The 19,857-nt window shown below is 37.0% G+C and overlaps 3 protein-coding genes across 5 annotated transcripts in view; all 3 read left to right on the forward strand.

Moving 5' to 3' along the window:
• Window positions 1-10,091, forward strand: part of LOC114537627 (dystonin-like) — a 33,201-nt gene extending 23,110 nt beyond the window's left edge. Inside the window, exons 28-51 of the mRNA XM_028558693.1 lie at window positions 228-372; window positions 517-701; window positions 807-951; window positions 1,432-1,613; window positions 1,743-1,884; window positions 2,133-2,314; window positions 2,463-2,607; window positions 2,982-3,293; window positions 3,568-3,750; window positions 3,862-4,263; window positions 4,359-4,544; window positions 4,863-5,054; window positions 5,223-5,407; window positions 5,565-5,709; window positions 5,801-5,982; window positions 6,134-6,278; window positions 6,501-6,682; window positions 6,927-7,071; window positions 7,312-7,493; window positions 7,655-7,799; window positions 7,881-8,189; window positions 8,470-8,652; window positions 9,013-9,279; window positions 9,637-10,091. Coding sequence (XP_028414494.1) covers window positions 228-372; window positions 517-701; window positions 807-951; window positions 1,432-1,613; window positions 1,743-1,884; window positions 2,133-2,314; window positions 2,463-2,607; window positions 2,982-3,293; window positions 3,568-3,750; window positions 3,862-4,263; window positions 4,359-4,544; window positions 4,863-5,054; window positions 5,223-5,407; window positions 5,565-5,709; window positions 5,801-5,982; window positions 6,134-6,278; window positions 6,501-6,682; window positions 6,927-7,071; window positions 7,312-7,493; window positions 7,655-7,799; window positions 7,881-8,189; window positions 8,470-8,652; window positions 9,013-9,279; window positions 9,637-9,888 — 4,723 coding nt within the window. The 3' untranslated portion in view covers window positions 9,889-10,091. The remainder of the gene's footprint in view (window positions 1-227; window positions 373-516; window positions 702-806; window positions 952-1,431; window positions 1,614-1,742; window positions 1,885-2,132; window positions 2,315-2,462; window positions 2,608-2,981; window positions 3,294-3,567; window positions 3,751-3,861; window positions 4,264-4,358; window positions 4,545-4,862; window positions 5,055-5,222; window positions 5,408-5,564; window positions 5,710-5,800; window positions 5,983-6,133; window positions 6,279-6,500; window positions 6,683-6,926; window positions 7,072-7,311; window positions 7,494-7,654; window positions 7,800-7,880; window positions 8,190-8,469; window positions 8,653-9,012; window positions 9,280-9,636) is intronic.
• A 535-nt stretch (window positions 10,092-10,626) lies between these two features.
• On the forward strand, window positions 10,627-15,998 carry LOC114537648 (alpha-actinin-4-like). The gene is made up of 10 exons (XM_028558733.1): window positions 10,627-10,936; window positions 12,064-12,125; window positions 12,406-12,495; window positions 12,611-12,688; window positions 12,760-12,852; window positions 13,380-13,444; window positions 13,539-13,622; window positions 14,017-14,128; window positions 15,510-15,665; window positions 15,801-15,998. The coding sequence occupies exons 1-10, from the start codon at window positions 10,906-10,908 to the stop codon at window positions 15,996-15,998; spliced, it is 969 nt and encodes a 322-aa protein (XP_028414534.1). The 5' UTR covers window positions 10,627-10,905.
• A 196-nt stretch (window positions 15,999-16,194) lies between these two features.
• On the forward strand, window positions 16,195-19,526 carry LOC114537664 (dystrophin-like). 3 transcript variants are annotated; one of them, XM_028558764.1, is made up of 7 exons: window positions 16,195-16,426; window positions 16,899-17,068; window positions 17,164-17,308; window positions 17,498-17,809; window positions 17,936-18,121; window positions 18,437-18,637; window positions 18,964-19,526. In XM_028558764.1, exons 1-7 carry the CDS (start codon window positions 16,214-16,216, stop codon window positions 19,213-19,215), a joined length of 1,479 nt encoding a protein of 492 aa, XP_028414565.1. In that variant the 5' UTR covers window positions 16,195-16,213; the 3' UTR covers window positions 19,216-19,526. The 3 variants fall into 3 exon arrangements, with proteins under 3 accessions (XP_028414565.1, XP_028414566.1, XP_028414567.1); XM_028558765.1 differs by having other exon boundaries at window positions 18,437-18,613; XM_028558766.1 differs by having other exon boundaries at window positions 16,195-16,291.
• The last annotated feature ends 331 nt before the right edge of the window (window positions 19,527-19,857 follow it).

Here is a 19,857-nt window from a genome sequence, read left to right on the forward strand (position 1 = left end):
GAAGTATTTTCATGACCAGGTTTTGAACAAAACTCTTTGACAAAGAAATCCCGCTTGTCTCTGCAAGAACTAAGAATCCATCTTGTTAAAAATCGCTTTGATAGAACACAGAGTTTTATGTCCAAGAACGTTTAATTGTTGTCGAATTTAGCGACAATTTAACAGCCGGTTTCGTTGAAAAAAGCTTGTTTAGGTTCTAACTGAATGTTATTTTATATTTTTCGCAGGCTTGAAGATGTTATCTATGACTATTTTCACCAACGCGTAAGGTCTGACCAAAGTGATCTCGCCCAAGAACAGACAGAATATAAACGCTTGTTACCACTAAGAGATGACGTTGATACTATCATCTTGCATTTAGAAATCATCAAGGTTCATTGATTCTTGCAATTCTTCGTTATTTCTCCGCCAAATTTCTTAAATGTCGTTTAATTTCATGTAGTTGTGTCCTTGTTTAGCGGTTGAGACTCTATATACTTCAATACATAAATACAGCGTTGTTTTTTTTTGTTTCAGCAAAGCGAAGGTAGGTTCTATAAGAACGAAAAGAAGTTCAAAGAGTCGCAACAACAGTTCAATGAACTGAACGAGAAAAACCTAATCAACGATAAAGATCTTGTCACCTTCGTCACGTCCAAAATCAAAAATATCGAAATCCAAAGAGTCACCTTAGGAAATCTATTTACAGACATTGAGGGAAAGTATGTATCTTCAAATTTTCCTGTGATTTATGATTTATTGTTTTGAATTTTAGTATATGCTATTGTTTATCGTTTTTACAACGCGATTTATTGGATGTGTTCTAGGCTTCGTCGTAGCCTTTTGAACAAGTACAACGGCAATAAATCGAAATTTAGCAAATGGTTGAAGAATGCTGAAAAACGAGAGAAAACGATTGACACAAATATCGAGGGAGTTGAGAAGGCGTTTATTGAATGCACGAAGTTGGAGGTAATGAAATATAGTTTAGTTTAGGTTTCCTCCTGTAGTAACACTGGATCAATAAGAGATGATCCTTACTGGACCTCTAGGAAGAACAGTTTAGAACTGAAGGAGCTATCCAGTATAAATAAAGTTAGTTTAGTTTAGGTTTCCTCCTGTAGTAGCACTGGATCAATAAGAGATGATCCTTACTGGACCTCTAGGAAGAACAGTTTAGAACTGATAGAACTATCCAGTATAAATAAAGTTAGTTTAGTTCAGGTTTCCTCCTGTAGTAACACTGGATCAATAAGAGATGATCCTTACTGGACCTCTAGGAAAAACAGTTTAGAACTGATAGAGCTATCCAGTATAAATAAAGTTAGTTTAGTTTAGGTTTCCTCCGGTAGTAACACTGGATCAATAAGAGATGATCTTTACTTGACTTCTACGAAGAACCAAACCATCAAATCATACTGGAATTAATGTTTGAATATCTTTATCTTTCAGAGTATGGCAGAGGCTTTGCCTGAAGGTGAAGAAATGATGAAACTTCTGAATAAACTTGTGGTACAAATCGATATTGAACATATTTGGAGCCAGGCAGATCAAGAAGCGTCCAACACTGAAGTGAACTCGTTTAGAGATCGACACTCAATCTTGACAAAAAGTATGGAAGAGAAACGGACCTTGTAAGTACATTTGATCGTAAAGAGAGTTAAAGATCTGTGGATTTCGTTTCACGCGTATCTATTGTAATACCTGAGTGTTGCGCTTTTATTGTTCTTGATTTGTGATAAAATGTTTGTTTGTATTTGAAGGTTACAAGCGAAAATCAAAGAAGGTCTTGACCAAACACTTGGTATTGCCGAGAAGTCAATCTCTGATGCAGAGGCCTGGGATAAACCAAGCACCCTTGACAACGAGCTGGAACAAGCCACTGCGCAAATTCAACAATCAATGGTAAATACATCTTATCTGTTTTAGGCTTTGTTTATCCTAGAGATCCAGTAAGGATCATCTCTTATTGATCCAGTGTTACTACAGGAGGAAACCTAAACTAAACTGACTCTATTTATACTGGATAGCTCTATCAGTTCTAAACTGTTCTTCCTAGAGGTCCAGTAAGGATCATTTCTTATTGATCCAGTGTTACTACAGGAGGAAACCTAAACTAAACATATAACTTATTTACTCCACATATATTTTAGGAAAACGTGACAAATGTGAACAACATGTACACACAAACAATGCAAGCTTTGAAACGTCCTCAAGAAATCGCGCAATCTGGAATCCTTCCTGCTGACGTCAGCTCGGATATTGACGGAAGATGTCGGAATCTCACGAAAAGAGTTGGACGTCTTCCCTCTGTTGTTCTTAAGAACCATAAAAGGTGAATATCTTTCTCAGCAACTGTCAACAATTCCCATTAATTAAAGACATGAATTTGTTTTTAATTCATGTTATACCAGTGGAAATATAAATTGAGATCTTTGTTTGCTGTTGTGGATGAATTAATAAACGTTGAATGTTCTTTCTAGTTTGTTCGAAGCGTTCACAGCTCTTCTTCATGAGGTCGTTGACTCGCGAGAAGAATGGATCTCTCAGAATGAGGCAAACGTGATGGTGTCGTTTGTCTCCGTCGCTAGTTTGGATGATGTGAAGACGAAGATACAAGATAACAAAGTAACACTCAACCCAATTATCGATTAATTCATGTTTATGTTTCAAAATTAATGAAATACTTCTGAAGATTACATCACATTCAAACCCACAAAAACCCTGAAAGATTCTAAAAGATTCAATATTAATGCAGTGTTTAAACACAACATAAAGTTACGAAGTCTGTTGGTTAAGACAGGACCATTTATCTCAAGTAAAACGGTTCACACTGCTTTGAAAACCGTATGCTTTGAAATATACAACGTCTAATTGTTTTTTTCATGTTTTATTTGTCCAAAAATCCTAGTTCCTTGTTTAGAAATTCTTCGGTCCGTTTGAAGACGGTATTTTATTGCTGTGGTTTCTTTTTAACCGAGTTTAATGGTATCTTTATTTAGGAATTCATCCTTGAGATAAAGAAGCACGACATGGCGCCTGTTCTAGTGGAACTTGAGAAGATGAGCGATCCTGATTTCAAACTCAAGGCAACGTCCAAAGATCTTCAGAGTCGGTTGGCTGCCATCGAGAAATCCGCTGAAGAACGACAGCTGGTTTTGTTGTCAATTCTCAACCAATGGGAAGCATTGAGACAAAAGCTCAGGGAACTATTAGACTGGATCGATATGAAGGATTTGAAACTGAAAGAGTTGAAGGAACAAGTTGATCTCGGCGATGAAGATGAGGTGAAAGGTGAACTTGGTGAATTGAAGGTAATTCTCTACAAGATTTCCGTTTTAAGTTAGTTTAGTTTAGGTTCCTCCTGTAGTAACACTGGATCAATAAGAGATGATCTTTACTGGACCTCTAGGAAGAACAGTTTAGAACTGATAGAGATATCCAGTATAAATAAAGATAGTTTAGTTTAGGTTTCCTCCTGTAGTAACACTGGATCAATAAGAGATGATCCTTACTGGATCTCTACGAATAATAGTTTAGAACTATAGTCATAATATAGTCCTAAAGTTGTCTCGTATTTCTTTCAAGTTAATGCAAACTCAAATGGAGGATGAACATCCTGAAGTTGTAAACTTAAAAAAGATAGCCGAAGGTCTGAAGAATATCTTGGGAGAGCAATCAGACGCTAATGCTCTTGTTGACGAGCAAATTAAAGATTTCATGGACTGTTGGAATAACTTGGGCAAAGATATTGACGACAAAATAAGAAAGGTTTGCAATGAAGAAGAAATATGTATTCGCTTCAAGCGAAACAACAATTTATAGTTGTAATTTTAGAGCTGATATTGTTTTGTTTTGAGAATTTTGTCTTCTCGTTACCAGCTTGAATCGTCAGAGCGTCAACTGACCACTATGCACAGATACATGGACGACACTCAAGACTGGATGGATGATGTCACGGAAATACTTGACCAGTACGAAGCCAATCAACGACGACTGCAGGGTCTGCCTCCCGAAGATAAGCCGAAAGAATCCGTAGACGAAACGGAAATTTCCGAAGATGAACCGAAGGTTACTGGAGAGGAGCCGAAAGTTTCGGAAGAAAAGGCGAAAGTTTCCGAAGAACAGCCGGGTGTCACCGAAGGTGAACTGAAGGACGCCTCGGGAGAGCAGCCAGTTGAAATGACGGATGTTTCCGAAGTTGAAGCGGAATTGAAGGAACTTGACGAAGATGGAAAAGAAGAATTACGAGAGAAAAATAAAAGTCTGATGAAAGCCTTTGTCGTAAGTTTAAACGTTTAGAATTCCTCGCAAGTTTTTAGGACAAACCAGTTCGTTCTGTGAAAGGTTTCAGAGTGATATTGGTTTTGTCTTCACAGGAAAAACGTCAAAATCGCGCGACATGCCAAGCATTCGTGGACTGGGCCGGGGAATTGGAGAAGCAAGTCAATGAAGATCTCGACGATGCCTCCAAAGATGTCCTGAAAATACGAATTGAGAAATTCAATTCTTCTTGGGACGTTTTCACGAACAAGATCGAGGACTTCTCCCAAGAGAATTTGGAGGTAATATTTCACCTGTAAGAGATTATCCTTACTGGACCTTTAGGAAGAACAATTTAGAACTGATAGAGTTATCCAGTATAAATAAAGTTAGTTTAGTTTAGGTTTCCTCCTGTAGTAACACTGGATCAATAAAAGATGATCCTTACTGGACCTCTAGGAAGAACAGTTTAGAACTGATAGAGTTATCCAGTATAAATAAAGTTAGTTTAGTTTAGGTTTCCTCCTGTAGTAACACTGGATCAATAAGAGATGATCCTTAATGGATCTCTAGGAAGAACAGTTCAAGAATCACTTGTTAATACAAACATCTTTGTTTAGGAAATCGAGTTCATCGAATTCCAGCTGGCAGAGCAAAAGACTGAAGTGCTTCCAGAGGCCGTAACGTTTGAAGAATGGAAAACAGAAATTACCAGTATGGAAGCTTGGTTTGAGGCAATGGATGAAAAATGTAGTCAAGTCAACGTATCACGTGATACTGACAGTCTCAAGAAGGGAGAACAGGACACAAAGGTATGAATGGGAACATCGATTATCTCTGCTTGATATTAGGTTTCTGTGTCCTCGAGTTTCTTCTTATTTAAGAACCCTAAAGCAAGTGAATTGTCCCATAATATACTGTATTACTAAAAAAGCATTCTGCAGCCTTGATTTCCCGTTTTTTTTCGAACCTTCTTCCAGGTAATCGTAGGAGAGTTCAACGACGAAGGTAAACCGCGATTCAATAAGATTATAGTCCTGGGACGGAAGTTGATTGATGCTAAATCCCAGACTCCTGAAGAAGAGCAAGTGATAACCGTTACCATCACAAAGTTTACCAAAAGAATGATTGAATTGGAACGAGTTGTCGAGCTTCATAGGATAAGGTTAGTTCAACCTTCTGTTAGTTATCCTTTTAGTTGTCCTTTTAGTTGTCCTTTAGGTTAAGTCTCTTTGAATGTCTATCTCCTTTCTATGTTCACTAATCATTTACCATCGTGGAAGAGTTTTGCAATCTTTTGATATGGTTTATGCAATCTTTAGAACGGTGGAAACAATCGTAGATTATTGTAAAGAGAAACTCGTCATCTGTGAATCGTCTGTTGAACGCGATGAAGTCAACATGAACCAATTAACACCTTCTGGTTCAACTCCTGACGCTGTTCATGAACAAATCGTCCTCTTAAAGGTTCGTTGAATGGCTGAAGTTAGTTACCAGAACTGCTTAGAACTGATAGAGCTATCTAGTTTAGATTATTGAGTGCCGATTTGCTTTGTAGATCTGTGAAGTTGAAATTCCAAAACATGAAGAAGAATTTGTGGAAATTCAAACGTACATACTGGAGACACGAGAACCTGGTTTCATCACATCTGAGACTCAAGAAGAATTGGAAAAGACTTGCAAACTGGTTGAAAAGAGACGAAGCGATGTGGAAAAACAGAGGAAAGAAAGTCATGGAAGGTATAAGAACCCCTGAGCTACTAAAGTAGGTCACATCTGGGTGCATTGCAAGCTAATGGGTTAACAAGAGACACTGACAGATAGTTTTGTTAACTCATTAACTGACACCGAATGAATTTCTTTTTTTTTCACTTCTAATTCGTTCCCACAGGCTTTATCGATCAATGGTAAACTTTTTTGACCAACGAAAAAAGGTGACGCTGAAATGGTTAGGCAGCTGCGAAAAGAAGGAACGACAAATCAAACCCGACGTGAAGGAACTAAAAGACAGCAAAAACGAGTACATCAAAGTCAAGGTATTGACAATCATTTCCAGTTTCAAGCAAATAATTTTCTACTGTCAAGGCTTCCAGCTGGATTAAGCTCAAATTGAATACAACTTGACTGGGCCAATTATTACCTCATTACGAGGATTAATTAAGGATTAATTACAAACTACACAGGCAAATTAAGGGGCTCGTTAGTCTAGCTCGTGGTCAATTTTCTTGGGAAACATCTTTCGTATCGTTTATTCGCAGGAAGTCCGCTCGGAGTTTGATCAGGGACGCCAGAACTTTGTCGCCTTTATTGAAGTGCACAAACTTATCGTCGCTGATGAGGTGACTGATGAGAAGAAGACTATCGAAGTGGAAAGAGACGTGAACTCCATTTCTGGCAGAGTGGAACAAGTTGACAAGATCTTACATGAACAGGAAACAAAGTATGGGTTGCTGTTCTAAAATTTCACTTCATAAAAGCAGAATTAAACTAACTTTATTTACACTGGATAGCTCTATCAGTTCTAAACTGTTCTTCCTAGAGATCCAGTAAGGATCATCTCTTATTGATCCAGTGTTACTACAGGAGGAAACCTAAACTAAACTAACTTTATTTATACTGGATAGCTCTATCAGTTCTATACTGTTCATAGTCTTGACTTATTTTATATTTTGTTTCTTTTCAAGGCTCTACACGACATTGTTATCAACATTGACGGTTCTTTTGGACTCGATCGAGGCGACATTGAGCGACGCTCGAGGAAGAATTAAACCCGACGAGGCAATTTCAACCTATTTCAAAACAGCGAAAAAACAGATGGATGAGACAAAGGTAGGTCAAACCGAAGAATCTATTACCATATTCACAGCCTAAAAACTTTATCTTCAGTTTTGAAGGGACAAAATGAAGCACTTGGCTTTCAGACTTTCCTCAACGATAATCTATTTAAAGTTCTTCACAATTTTTACCATGAAATATAACCGGGTCCTTGAACTCGTCCTCGTTGTGCTGTTTAACATGAAGTATGATAGTATATAATCTAAAATTTCAATATATCGTCGTCATATTCAGACAATGGCCCGCGATATTCAAGTGATTCACTTGACTACGAACAAACAGTTGGAGCTAGGAGATGACGTCAAGAAGGCGAAGCTTCTTGGACCAGAAGACGCTGACACCATAGAACTGAGGCTCAGTGATTTGACGAAAAAATCAGCTGACTTGCAAGAAGCTGCCCAGAATAAAGACCTTAGGTAGGTTGGAGATGATCCTTACTGGTCCTCTGGGAAGAACAGTTTAGAACTGATAGAGCTATCCAGTATAAATAAAGTTAGTTTAGTTTAGTTTCCTCCTGTAGTAACACTGGATAGGCAGAACAGTTTAGAACTGATAGAACTTATCATCTTTATTGCAGAATGCGTGCGGAATATGTGATGACGTTCAAGACAGAGTTACAAAGATGTAGTCAATGGATTACTTTCCTGGAGTTGAGAGTGGAGAAAACAGCTGCCGAAGCCGAGGACTATCAAGGATACAAACAACTGAAAGAAGATCATATTGTAGGCATTTTTCTAGTGCAGTTTTTAAAATGGTTAAATTTTCCATTGTTAGTGTCACTAAAGCAAGTTTTGTTCTTTTAGCATTTCGAAGAAGATTTAAAGGTCTATGATCTTAATATGTTGCTCAAAGAGGTGGGCAAAATCGACGAGCTTGAACCTTCTGTTAAACAAGAACTTGCCGCTTTGGAAAAGCGTTGGAAGAAGTTGTTGAGATGGTCTGAAGAGAGAAGCCTTCGCTTATCAAAGATCGTTTCACTCTGGTCGAAATTCCGTGAAGAGGAGATCTTAGTATTAAACTGGATTGATGAAAAAGGCGAAGAGCTGAAGGTCGCTGATCAAGTTAATCTTGCTGACGAGGAAGCCCTTCAAGAACAATTGGACATATTTAAGGTAAGTTTCTCAGAAGGGATTTTAGGTGTGGTGCGTCGTGTTAAATTATTTATTTATCCATGAGTCATCAACATCTAATCAAGATTAGCCTCACTGCTAAACCAATCTTTAGTAAAATGTTTTAAAAACTTCATCTATATGAACTAAAATCGAATCGTGTTGTCCATGGTTTCAACTCGGCAAAATCATCTTTGCGTTTCCAGCGTGAGTTTTCTTTCTTTTGTAAAAATATTTAGACTGCTTTCTGGCATAATTCATTTATTTAAATCCTGTTTTTTAGGCTTTGACACCAGAACGAGAGGAATTCGTGAAGCGTTCGACCGAAGTTGAAGATATGGGTCATGAATTGAAGAGAATCGTCGGAGACAATACAAGAGCTGGGGATTTCATTCAAAAACAACTTGTGGATCTCGATCAAGTGTTCAATGAACTAATAAAGCAAATAATTCAGAAGAATGTTCAGGTGGGATATTTGTAGATGTATCTTTCATGAAGGTAGACAAACCAGGGGCCGGTTGTATCAAGCCCGTTTAGCTTAAACGGTGAATAAGTTCAAAATAGAAATCAAGTCTATCGTTTTATTCAACAAGCGAACTAAATGTTTTTAACCTTAATACAAAGATACTGTTTACAACTACATATTCAGTGCATAATATTCAAGTTGACTCATTCAAGAGAGATGTAAGAGTGTTATTTAATTTTGACTTATCCACCGTTTAAGCTAAGCGGGCTTGATACAACCTGCCCCAGGAGACATTGTTTCCTAGTAATGGAAGGAGAGAAATCAGGAGTTTTAAATATACTCAAATTTATTTCCTTGTAGTTGGAATCAGCGCTGGAGAGACTGCGATCCATGTCTGCGGAGATGACCATCGTAAAAACTTGGTGTAACGAAACTGAACTGCTTCTGAATGAGTATGACGTCATGGAAAAGCGGTTGCAAGATCTCAATGTGGGCAAGTCTGATCCACCTCCAGTGACCGGGGAGCAGACAGAAAAGACTGAAACCAAGAGAGAAAAACGCGCTCGAATCAAAGAAGAAAAAGCAGAACTGAGAGAAGAAATGATTCAGAATGTTGAAAATCTCGCTGTGAGTGTTTAGGTTTCCTCAATCAATAAGAGATGATCCTTACTGGACCTCTAGAAAGAACAGTTTAGAACTGATAGAGCTATCCAGTATACCAATAAAGTTAGTTTAGTTTAGGTTTCCTCCTGTAGTAACACTGGATCAATAAGAGATGATCCTTACTGGACCTCTAGAAAGAACAGTTTAGAACTGATAGAGCTATCCAGTATACCAATAAAGTTAGTTTAGTTTAGGTTTCCTCCTGTAGTAACACTGGATCAATAAGAGATGATCCTTACTGGACCTCTAGGAAGAACAGTTTAGAACTGATAGAGTTATCAAATTTCAAATAAGAGAGTCCTTATTCATTTTCTACTTTAGAAAAAGTTTGAAAAGCTGCCAGCAACCGACTTAAAGGTAAAACACGTCAACACGTTGGGGAATGAATTGAAAGGAGAAATATCCGACGAGGCAAAAAATGCTGTGAATACAGAACTCGAAGCTTTCAACGAGCGGTTCAATTCTGTCAGTCAACGTCTCAAAGATATGGAAAACAGAGATCTTCCTGAAGGCTCTGGTTGTTGGTTTGTACGATTCATGCGACGAAAGATGTTTCGAGCTTCAATCAATTAAATCTCACTGAGAAACAAGTGGATAGTTTAGTAATCTTTAAAGTAATTTCAAAGCACGTTAGCAACAAAACTTCATAAATATAAACACACGTAGAAATTAGTATTATATAGGTAAATCAATTTGTGTCATAACTGATTGTGTTATCGATTTATATCTTTATATTAAGCTTAGTTTTTCCTTAATTAAGCACTAAATATGAGGTATGTGTTAAACCAATTTTGTTTAACCAACGATATATTAATCGTTGTATAAGATGTGGTTTTGTAAGCTTTAGTTTCATAATTATTTTCAATTTATATTCCAAAGTTATGTAGCTGTTTGTTTTTTTTTTAAACTGGCTATGGCGTGTTTAAAAGTTTTTATTCGCTAAAAATGCAAATCTACGTTGACTTGCGCGCTCCTAAAAACGTGAAGATGAAACAGCGCGTCTACTTTTGATCTCGAACTAATACTTGTTTTGTTTCCAAGGAAATTGAGCGCACGCAAATTAAACACAAGCCTCCAAAGAATGAAACCTTAAAAGTGAAAGGTCAGAGATTTGAAATAGCATTCTGCTTTGCCGGGACGGAAAGTTCCTAATCAAGCCTTTCATCTTCATCTTCAGAGAAAGCTTCGTGTGCTATTGTGCATTATTTCTATTAAGTAACCTAAGATTATGAACGCTTGGCTGGTTTTTGAGCATATATATGTTTTGTCTCCATCAAAATATGCAATCATTGAAGTATGAAACGATAAGGCTTGTGTAAGCTGGTTCAAGCTGCTGGTTTTAAAAAGGAAAGTCTCAATCTCTGCATGCGCAGATAATTGACGATTTTCACTAATGGCTATTCTATTTACTTTTATAAGACTGAGCTATAGTCCTATGAAAGATTCAATTCCGCCATCAAATCAGGCGTATAATTAATTGCTGCAAACATACTTTGTTGTTATCAAAGTGATTGTCATTTTGCGTTCCAAAGCTTGCGACGAATACCTGCATCGTATCTTGATGTAAACAGTTCATCTCTGGCTGGTAAAATGTCCGCCACGCTGATAACTCAAATCCGAAGTAAGTTCCTTGTTATATGTATTTATTATCGACAAAAACAAAACAATCTGTACATCATACGTGTTGATACGTTGTATCCCAAATTACATTACAACACGAACGCTCAGGATAGATTGAAATCCCGAAATCTCATTTATGTTTTCAGTGTTCCTATACAAGATTCACCCGTGTTTTTCCTATGACAAATCGACAAACTAGCGTTCACATTATAACCTTCTATTCGGTTGTACAGGTTTCTAGAATTTGTAATGTTTTCAAACGCTTTATAATGTAATGGATGAATGCATTTGATAGTTGAATTTAAACATCGCTTGTATAAAAAATGCTGCTGGTACTTTTGAGGGTTTAGATTAATGCCAGCAGGTTCGTTAACGTAGAGCTCTTCTACCAGATTGGAAACGTTTGAAAATGGCCGTAAAGTGTTTGGAAAGTGATCGCGTGAGCTTTTTAACAATTAATTAAAACGTCGCCTATGTCATTGTGATAATTTCAAATTTATGCAAAAGCCTTTGTATGCATTAAGGAGCTGTGGGAAGTATTTGTCACAAGTTCTTCCGTTAAGGACGTTACGAGATTTGGTCTTCAATCACGCACGCTTAATGTCTTAATGATGAATTGGTGTAGTGTCTCCGAAATACTCCCCCCTGTCTTCGCTTCGAGTGTCCGCCCCCCTGACGCTATCGCTAGTTATTAAAAGGCTAGCCTCCTGCAGTCACACTGGATCAAGAAGAGATAATCCTTACTGGACCTCTAGGAAGAACAGTTTAGAACTGATAGAGCTATCCAGTATAAATAAAGTTAGTTTAGTTTAGGTTGCCTCCTGTAGTAACACTGGATCAATAAGAGATGATCCTTACTGGACCTCTAGGAAGAACAGTTTAGAACTGATAGAGCTATCCAGTATAAATAAAGTTAGTTTAGTTTAGGTTGCCTCCTGTAGTAACACTGGATCAATAAGAGATGATCCTTACTGGACCTCTAGGAAGAACAGTTTAGAACTGATAAAGCTATTCAGTATAATAAAGTTAGTTTAGTTTAGGTTTCCTCCTGTAGTAACACTAGATCAATAAGAGATGATCCTTACTGGCCATGCAGTTAAATAACAATTCTTTTTACTTTATTTTCAGAAGATCATGACGATATTCACATCAAGACATACACCAGGTGGTTAAACTGGAAACTCGGTAAGGTAAGGATGTTATATGAACAACTCTGGAATGGAAATACCGTATTGCAACAAACTCCTGGAGCCTGTCGCAACTGAAGACCACTTGAGTTGACAATGAGAGCGAGACTTACATCTTTTTGTCCATTGCAATCGTGTATCTTGAAATTAATAGGACCTACCTAGACGTTCACCTTCCCCCTTCATCATTTCTGGCAAGATAAAGTTCTAATGTAACTTCGGAGCTTATTTTAAAGGTCTAAGTTGCATTTACATATTCCCCGTTTCATATTTCATCATTTAGGCAGGACCTGTTGTCAAGAATTTGATCGAAGATTTACAAGATGGTCGTGTCTTAATATCACTTGCCCGTGTTCTGTTGAACGTAAAAATTGTAAGCTCAGTTCATTGCTTTGTATTTTTGTTTCATTATAGTTTTGTTCTGATGAAATTCAGATGGTGTTCAGTTTAAATGTTGCAACGTTCTGTTAATTCCGTTCGTGTTTTAGAAAGCAGAGAGTACTGATTCGGAGATTCACCAAAAAATCAATGTTCAAAAAGCTCTAGATATATTCATGAAAAACGAGGTGAGATTTATTGAGGTTTAACATGGTGTTTGTTCATTTTGATTTAAAAATAACGATGTTTAAATTTTCAGGTGAAACTGGTTGCCATTCATGCTTCGAGAATCGTCAGCGGTGATCAAGCAACAATTCTTGCTCTTGTCTGGAACATTATTCTTCGCTTCCAGGTAATTTTAATAGTTTGTCTCATAATTCATGAAAAGTTTTTGCACTAAACTGATAATGGCCCGTTCTATACTAGAATCAAACTGTAAATAATGGCCCAATTTATAAACTAGAGACGGATCATCGTCTGATCGAACTTGGGCAAGCAAAAGATAGTTCGTAATCTAGTTCCGTGCACTTTCTCCGACGCCCCATCAGTTTCGTTTAACATATTCGTCAACATAGTTCGTCTAGATGGTTTGTCTTGCGTTCATACTCAGAGGAATGATCTGTCAGACGGATCATTTATCCAAAAAGATCTAGTATAAATTCGGGCCAATCATTCAAAGTTGTTTTAACAACTTGTTATCGTCCTGAAATTCGTATAAACATGTCAACAAGTCACGAGTTACAACGTCTTTGCAACTTGACATAATAACAACATGGCTCCTCCACTTCATACCAGTTGGTTAGACTCATCTTCCGAGAGAGAAACTCAATCCAATACAACATCTTTACAGGAATTGATTTCTTAAGCCTTTCTTGATAGATCCCAGATGATAATGTTAAGATCAAAGAACGTCTACTTAAATGGGTTCAAGATGTGCTTCAAGGGTAAATGGTTATTCTTTAATTTTTATTCTTTAACCTAATTTAGACGTCTAGACAGATGCTTTGGTAATAGTTTATTCTTATTTTTATTTTTAAGATATTCCGATATAGTAATTGTCGAAGATATCTTGGAAAGTTGGCAAAATGGTTTAGCATTTATTTTGCTTATGTTTGTATACAGGTAAAAGACGAAATAGAGTTAGTTTAGTTTTTGTTTCCTCCTGTAGTAACACTGGATCAATAAGAGATGATCCTTACTGGACTTCTAGGAAGAACAGTTTAGAACTGATAGGGTTATGCAGTATAAATAAAGTTAGCTTAGTTTATGTTTCCTCCTGTAGTAACACTGGATCAATAAGAGATGATCCTTACTGGACTTCTAGGAGGAACAGTTTAGAACTGATAGGGTTATGCAGTATAAATAAAGTTAGTTCAGTTTAGGTTTCCTCCTGTAGTAACACTGGATCAATAAGAGATGATCCTTACTGGACCTCTAGGAAGAACAGTCTAGAACTGATAAAAAACTAACTGAATCATTTGGACTAAAGTAGTTGTATATTATAAATGTTTTGCAGACCAAATGTTGTTGACATTGCCAAAGCTCGGAAGATGAGCGTTGTAGCCAGAATGGAGTATGCTTTCTTAGTCGCTGAAAAAGAGTTTGGTGTTGATAGGTTTTTCGACCCAGTAGGTAAGCTTTGAACGACAAACTTGGAAATATTTTTCTAGCCGTCTTCCTCAAGGCGAACAGAACACAATGCTTTCATTTTGACAGATGTTGAACAAAGAAATTTACAAGAGGACTCTATGCTGATGTACCTGTCTGCATTATATGAAGTATTGATGAACCTTAACCCAGTAAGTCTTAGTTCTGTAAAACGTTGTGGCCCAGTGTTAGTTTTATTCTACAATTGTGTCTGAACTACCTGAAAAAGATATCTCAAACGTGGTGGTCCAGTGTAGGTAGTATTCTACAATAAGCTGTCGTGGTTTGTGTCTGAACTACCTGAAAAAGATATCTCAAACGTGGTGATCCAGTGTAGGTAGTATTCTACAATAAGCTGTCGTGGTTTGTGTCTGAACTACCTGAGAAAGATATCTTAAACGTGGTGGTCCAGTTTAGGTAGTATTCTACAACAAGCTATCGTGGTTTGTGTTTGAACTATTTGAGAAAGATATCTCAAACGTGGTGGTTCAGTGTAGGTAGTATTCTACAATAAGCTGTCGTGATTTGTGTTTGAACTATTTGAGAAAGATATCTCAAACGTGGTGGTTCAGTGTAGGTAGTATTCTACAATAAGCTGTCGTGATTTGTGTTTGAACTACCTGAGAAAGAAATCTGAAACGTGGTGGTCCAGTTTAGGTAGTATTCTACAACAAGCTATCGTGGTTTGTGTTTGAACTATTTGAGAAAGATATCTCAAACGTGGTGGTTCAGTGTAGGTAGTATTCTACAATAAGCTGTCGTGATTTGTGTTTGAACTACCTGAGAAAGAAATCTGAAACGTGGTGGTCCAGTTTAGGTAGTATTCTACAACAAGCTATCGTGGTTTGTGTTTGAACTATTTGAGAAAGATATCTCAAACGTGGTGGTTCAGTGTAGGTAGTATTCTACAATAAGCTGTCGTGATTTGTGTTTGAACTACCTGAGAAAGAAATCTGAAACGTGGTGGTCCAGTTTAGGTAGTATTCTACAACAAGCTATCGTGGTTTGTGTTTGAACTATTTGAGAAAGATATCTCAAACGTGGTGGTTCAGTGTAGGTAGTATTTTACAATAAGCTGTCGTGATTTGTGTTTGAACTACCTGAGAAAGAAATCTGAAACGTGGTGGTCTAGTGTAGGTAGTATTCTACAATAAGCTGTCGTGGTTTGTGTCTGAACTACCTGAGAAAGATATCTCAAACGTGGTGGTCTAGTGTAGGTAGTATTCTACAATAAGCTGTCGTGGTTTGTGTTTGAACTACCTGAGAAAGAAATCTCAAACGTAGCTCTCGTGGTTTGTGTTCGAAATCTTCACTACGTGAGTTTTTTAAGCTAAAACTAAAGGCCAACTCTAATTTCATTAGTTACGTGTAACCCTCAAATGCCCAAATTATGATGAATGGAAGGAAAGTGTAGCAGAATTGGAAAGAATCCTTGGCAGGGAAGAAGCGAAATTTGTTCCAAATTCGGACATCAAAAAAGAGTTCTCAAACTTGGAAAGACTTGCACAAGAAACAAAGGTAATATTGTACAGATTCCTGTGTATTCTTGGATTGAAGTTGTTTACGAGCAGAATTCTTCAATAAGCCATTGCAGTTTAAATTGGAATGGCAAAAAAAAGGTTATTTTAATGAACCATATTCCTATATTTTAAGGATTCTGGCGAAATTGTTGAATCTGTCTGTAAGCCGAAGTTAGCCACGATTTCGTCAGTTGGGAAGGAGCTCATTGACAGCAAAGAACTCGATCCATCCGATGATAAAAATATTGCAAAGAAAATAGACGAACTGACAGACAGGATCCAACGTCTTGACACAGCTGTGAGAGAAACCAGAGAAAGGTATGATTTTTAAAAATTGAATTTTAAAAGCAGATTGAAAACTCGTATCTTCTGAAATTGAATTCACCAGAATTTTTTTTAAACATAATACTGTGAAAGGTTTTGCCCATTCGCTTGAATCATAATTCCGTAATAATCATTTCGAATTGCGATTTTTCTAGAGTTCGGGAAGCAGTTCTAGAATACATCGTTAAAACTCTGAACGAACTGTCCGTTGAAGTGAAAGTAATGCAAGAAACATCCAGTTCTTTAAATCCTCCTGCGAATAATCTGCCCAGGGTCCGAGTGCAAATAACAACATTGAAGGTGATGTTGATGATGACGGTGGTTATAATTGTGATAATGACGGTGATAATGATCGGTTATAGTGATTGTGCTGTTAATGGGTGGTTATTGATGATGATATTGGTTTGCTTAGCGATGATGACATTGTTAACGATGGTAATTTTGATGATGAAAGTTGTAATGGTAGACAAAATGGGAGTTTTTGTGTAAATTTTTTTGTCTAGACAAGATGGTGCATATCCATCAGTGGCTGGTGCATATCCATCAATCAAACAACCAAAAAGAGCTTCTAAAATTAGTCGTATTGTCGTAAAAATTGGTTGCAAATTTTTAGATAATGTGGAAAATACAACTTGGCAAAGTTGTAAATTTTGTATTTTTTTGAACTGAGTTTAAAAAATTCTTATTATTTTCGGTCAAAAGCTGGTAATAAACTCATCTTGTTAGTAGAATGCCAAATCCAGAGCTTTGCAAGGCTAAATTTTTTCGCCATGAAAGTTTACAGTTTTTTATATGATGCTTGTAGCAGGAATATACATTTTCCTTGTCTTCATCAAAATAGTCAAAAATGTGACTTGTTTATTTAAACGGTGACGGCTGACGAATAAATAAATATATATTTTTTAAGTCATTGGAGCAACAACATTCAACGAGCGTTGCTATAATTCAAGACACAGAAGGAAAGGTGAAGAAAATGGTGGATACAAGTGTCATGACCGAAGGCGATTCTGCTGGGATGTCGGATGAGAAAGAAAAAATAAAAAACATTGCTGATGTTATTGAAGATGCCGAACCAAAGTATGTGAACAGTTATTTAGTAAACAAACTAGATTTGGTTTGCAGCAGCCGTGGTTTTTGAAGCCTTCGTCTTGAAATGTATTAATCAATTTTAGGCTCATAAAACGCTACATTGAACTTCTTCGAAGAGAAATTGAAAAACGTAAACAATGGCTGGATGCAAATGAAGAAGAAATCACCAGAAGTAAAGTTGACTTTAAAGATTTCAGCGAATTTAAAATCGTATATTTTCGAAATAAGGTACAGTAATGTTTCTCAGTTCCGCCGAAAATACAAAGAATGCTTCGTGTTAAGACATATCTACTCTGAAAAGTAAAAACATACATATATTTTTTCTCAATAATTCCCTGTATTTCTCTGCAAAAATCTTCGTCATCTGGCCAAAAAACAAGAGTTAAAGTTTCTGTTTAATTTCATTTAATCCCTCAGGACCTTGCAAAAGAACTGGACGATAACAACGTTCACGTCTTGATCGAAGAAACTAATAAATTTGATGGGATTGAACCGGATTTGAAACAACAACTCGTTGTTTTGAACGAACGATGGATTCAAATGGACGTCGCTTTAAAAGATAAGAATGAGTTGTATGATAATCTCATGGCGGACTGGACGAAATATCGTGAACAGCAACTGATTTTTTTGAATTGGATTGATGAGATAGATAGCGAGGTGAAGAACGAGAAAGGCCAAGTGAATCTTGTCGATGAAGATGAAATATACGCACATATCATGAAGCTAAAGGTGACTAGGGAGAAATGAAATTAGCAATTAGATTTCGTAGAGTTAAAATATGGATAATTTTCCAACGTTATTCAACGGAATGGTTGTGTTTTAAAGATGATGAAAAATTTCATAAATTCTTCGCAGGATGTGGAAAATAAAGCCGAGTCTGAAGGAGCGATGAAAGAAAGGAACTTAAGGGAAGCTGGTGAAGATTTGATTCGACATGTTGGTGAAGATTCCTCGACTGCTGTTGAGATTTGTAAACAAACGGAGGAGATTGTCTCCGCCAAACATGAATTCCTCAAAGATCTTAGTGTTAGAATCCAGAAGGTAACATTGATGCACTTTATTTATACTGGATAGCTCTATCAGTTCTAAACTGTTCTTCCTAGAGATCCAGTGAGGATCATCTCTTATTGATCCAGTGTTACTACAGGAGGAAACCTAAACTAAACTAACTTTATTCATACTGGATAGCTCTATCAGTTCTAAACTGTTCTTCCTAGAGGTCCAGTAAGGATCATCTCTGATTGATCCAGTGTTACTACAGAAGGAAACCTAAACTAAACTAACTTTATTCATACTGGATAGCTCTATCGGTTTTAGCTCTATCCGAGACTAATAGTTCAATTGTCTGTGAATTAGATTGAAAGCAGTGAACAGAAGACTCAAGACTTGTACAATGACTTTGATGACGTGACAGACTGGCTCGACGCCACGGAAAGTCTGATTGACAAGTATGAAAGCCATGACAAAGAAACTGCTGATGATGATAGTCCACGTAAACAGCTCATGCCACAGGATGAGGAGGTTGAAGAGATGGCAAGTGTTGCAGAAGAAATTATGGTAATCTCTACTAGACCTCTAGGGAGAACAGTTTAGAACTGACAGAGCTATCCAGTATAAATAAAGGTAGTTTAGTTTAGGTTTCCTCCTTTAATAACACTGGATCAATAAGAGATGATCCTTACTGGACCTCTAGGGAGAACAGTTTAGAACTGATAGAGCTATCCAGTATAAATAAAGTTAGTTTAGTTTAGGTTTCCTCCTGTAGTAACACTGGATCAATAAGAGATGATCCTTACTGGACCTCTAGGAAGAACAGTTTAAAACTGATAGCGCTATCCACTAGGATCCAGTGTAAATAAAACTAATTTTGTTTTTAATCCCAGATAAATTTTGAAAAGCTGTCAGAGACTGACTCAAAGGTAAAACATGTCAACACGTTGGGAAACGAATTGAAAGAAGAAATTGCTGAGGAAGGAAGAGAAGGTGTTGACGCCAAACTCGATGCGTTTAATCAACGATACAACAACGTTAGTCAACGAATAAAAGATTTTGAAAACAAAGAACCTCAAACAAGTTCAGGATGTTCAGAATTTGTGCGACGTATTCGCCGTAAACTGTTCCAAGTTTTCAAATGATCTTGAAGATGATTGGAATAACGCAGTTATCATTACGGTTAATTAAAAACTAGAGTAGTTCTTTCAAGCGGCCATGGAGACAGGTAACCATAGTTAGTTTGATGAATAGTGTCGCTTCACGTTGTAAAAAAACTGATAAATGGACGCAGGTCACATTCCTATCCAACCTTCAGTGTCGAAGGGCACTGTTTAGTTAGTGGACACTGTTTGAATGTTCAGGTCTGTTAACACGATCCAATTTTGTTGGATTCAATCCACTTCTGATGGGCGCTTTATAGCCTGTTTACTTTCAATGTATGTGAGCAACTAAAACCAACGCAGTACACTGCTTTGTTACTGGATAGTTCTATCAGTTCTAAATTGTTCTTCCTAGAGGTCCAGTAAGGATCATCTCTTATTGATCCAGTGTTACTACAGGAGGAAACCTAAACTAAACTAACTTTATTTATATTGGATAGCTCTATCAGTTCTAAACTGTTCTTCCTAGAGGTCCAGTAAGGATCATCTCTTATTGATCCAGTGTTACTACAGGAGGAAACCTAAACTAAACTAATTTTATTTATACTGGATAGATAGCTCTGTCAGTTCTAAACTGTTCTTCCTTCTTATTGATCCTGATGATCCAGTGTTACTACAGGAGGA

This window comes from Dendronephthya gigantea, unplaced genomic scaffold (assembly GCF_004324835.1).
Source record: "Dendronephthya gigantea isolate DGI-Jeju-01 unplaced genomic scaffold, DenGig_1.0 000161F, whole genome shotgun sequence".
NCBI lineage: Eukaryota > Metazoa > Cnidaria > Anthozoa > Malacalcyonacea > Nephtheidae > Dendronephthya > Dendronephthya gigantea.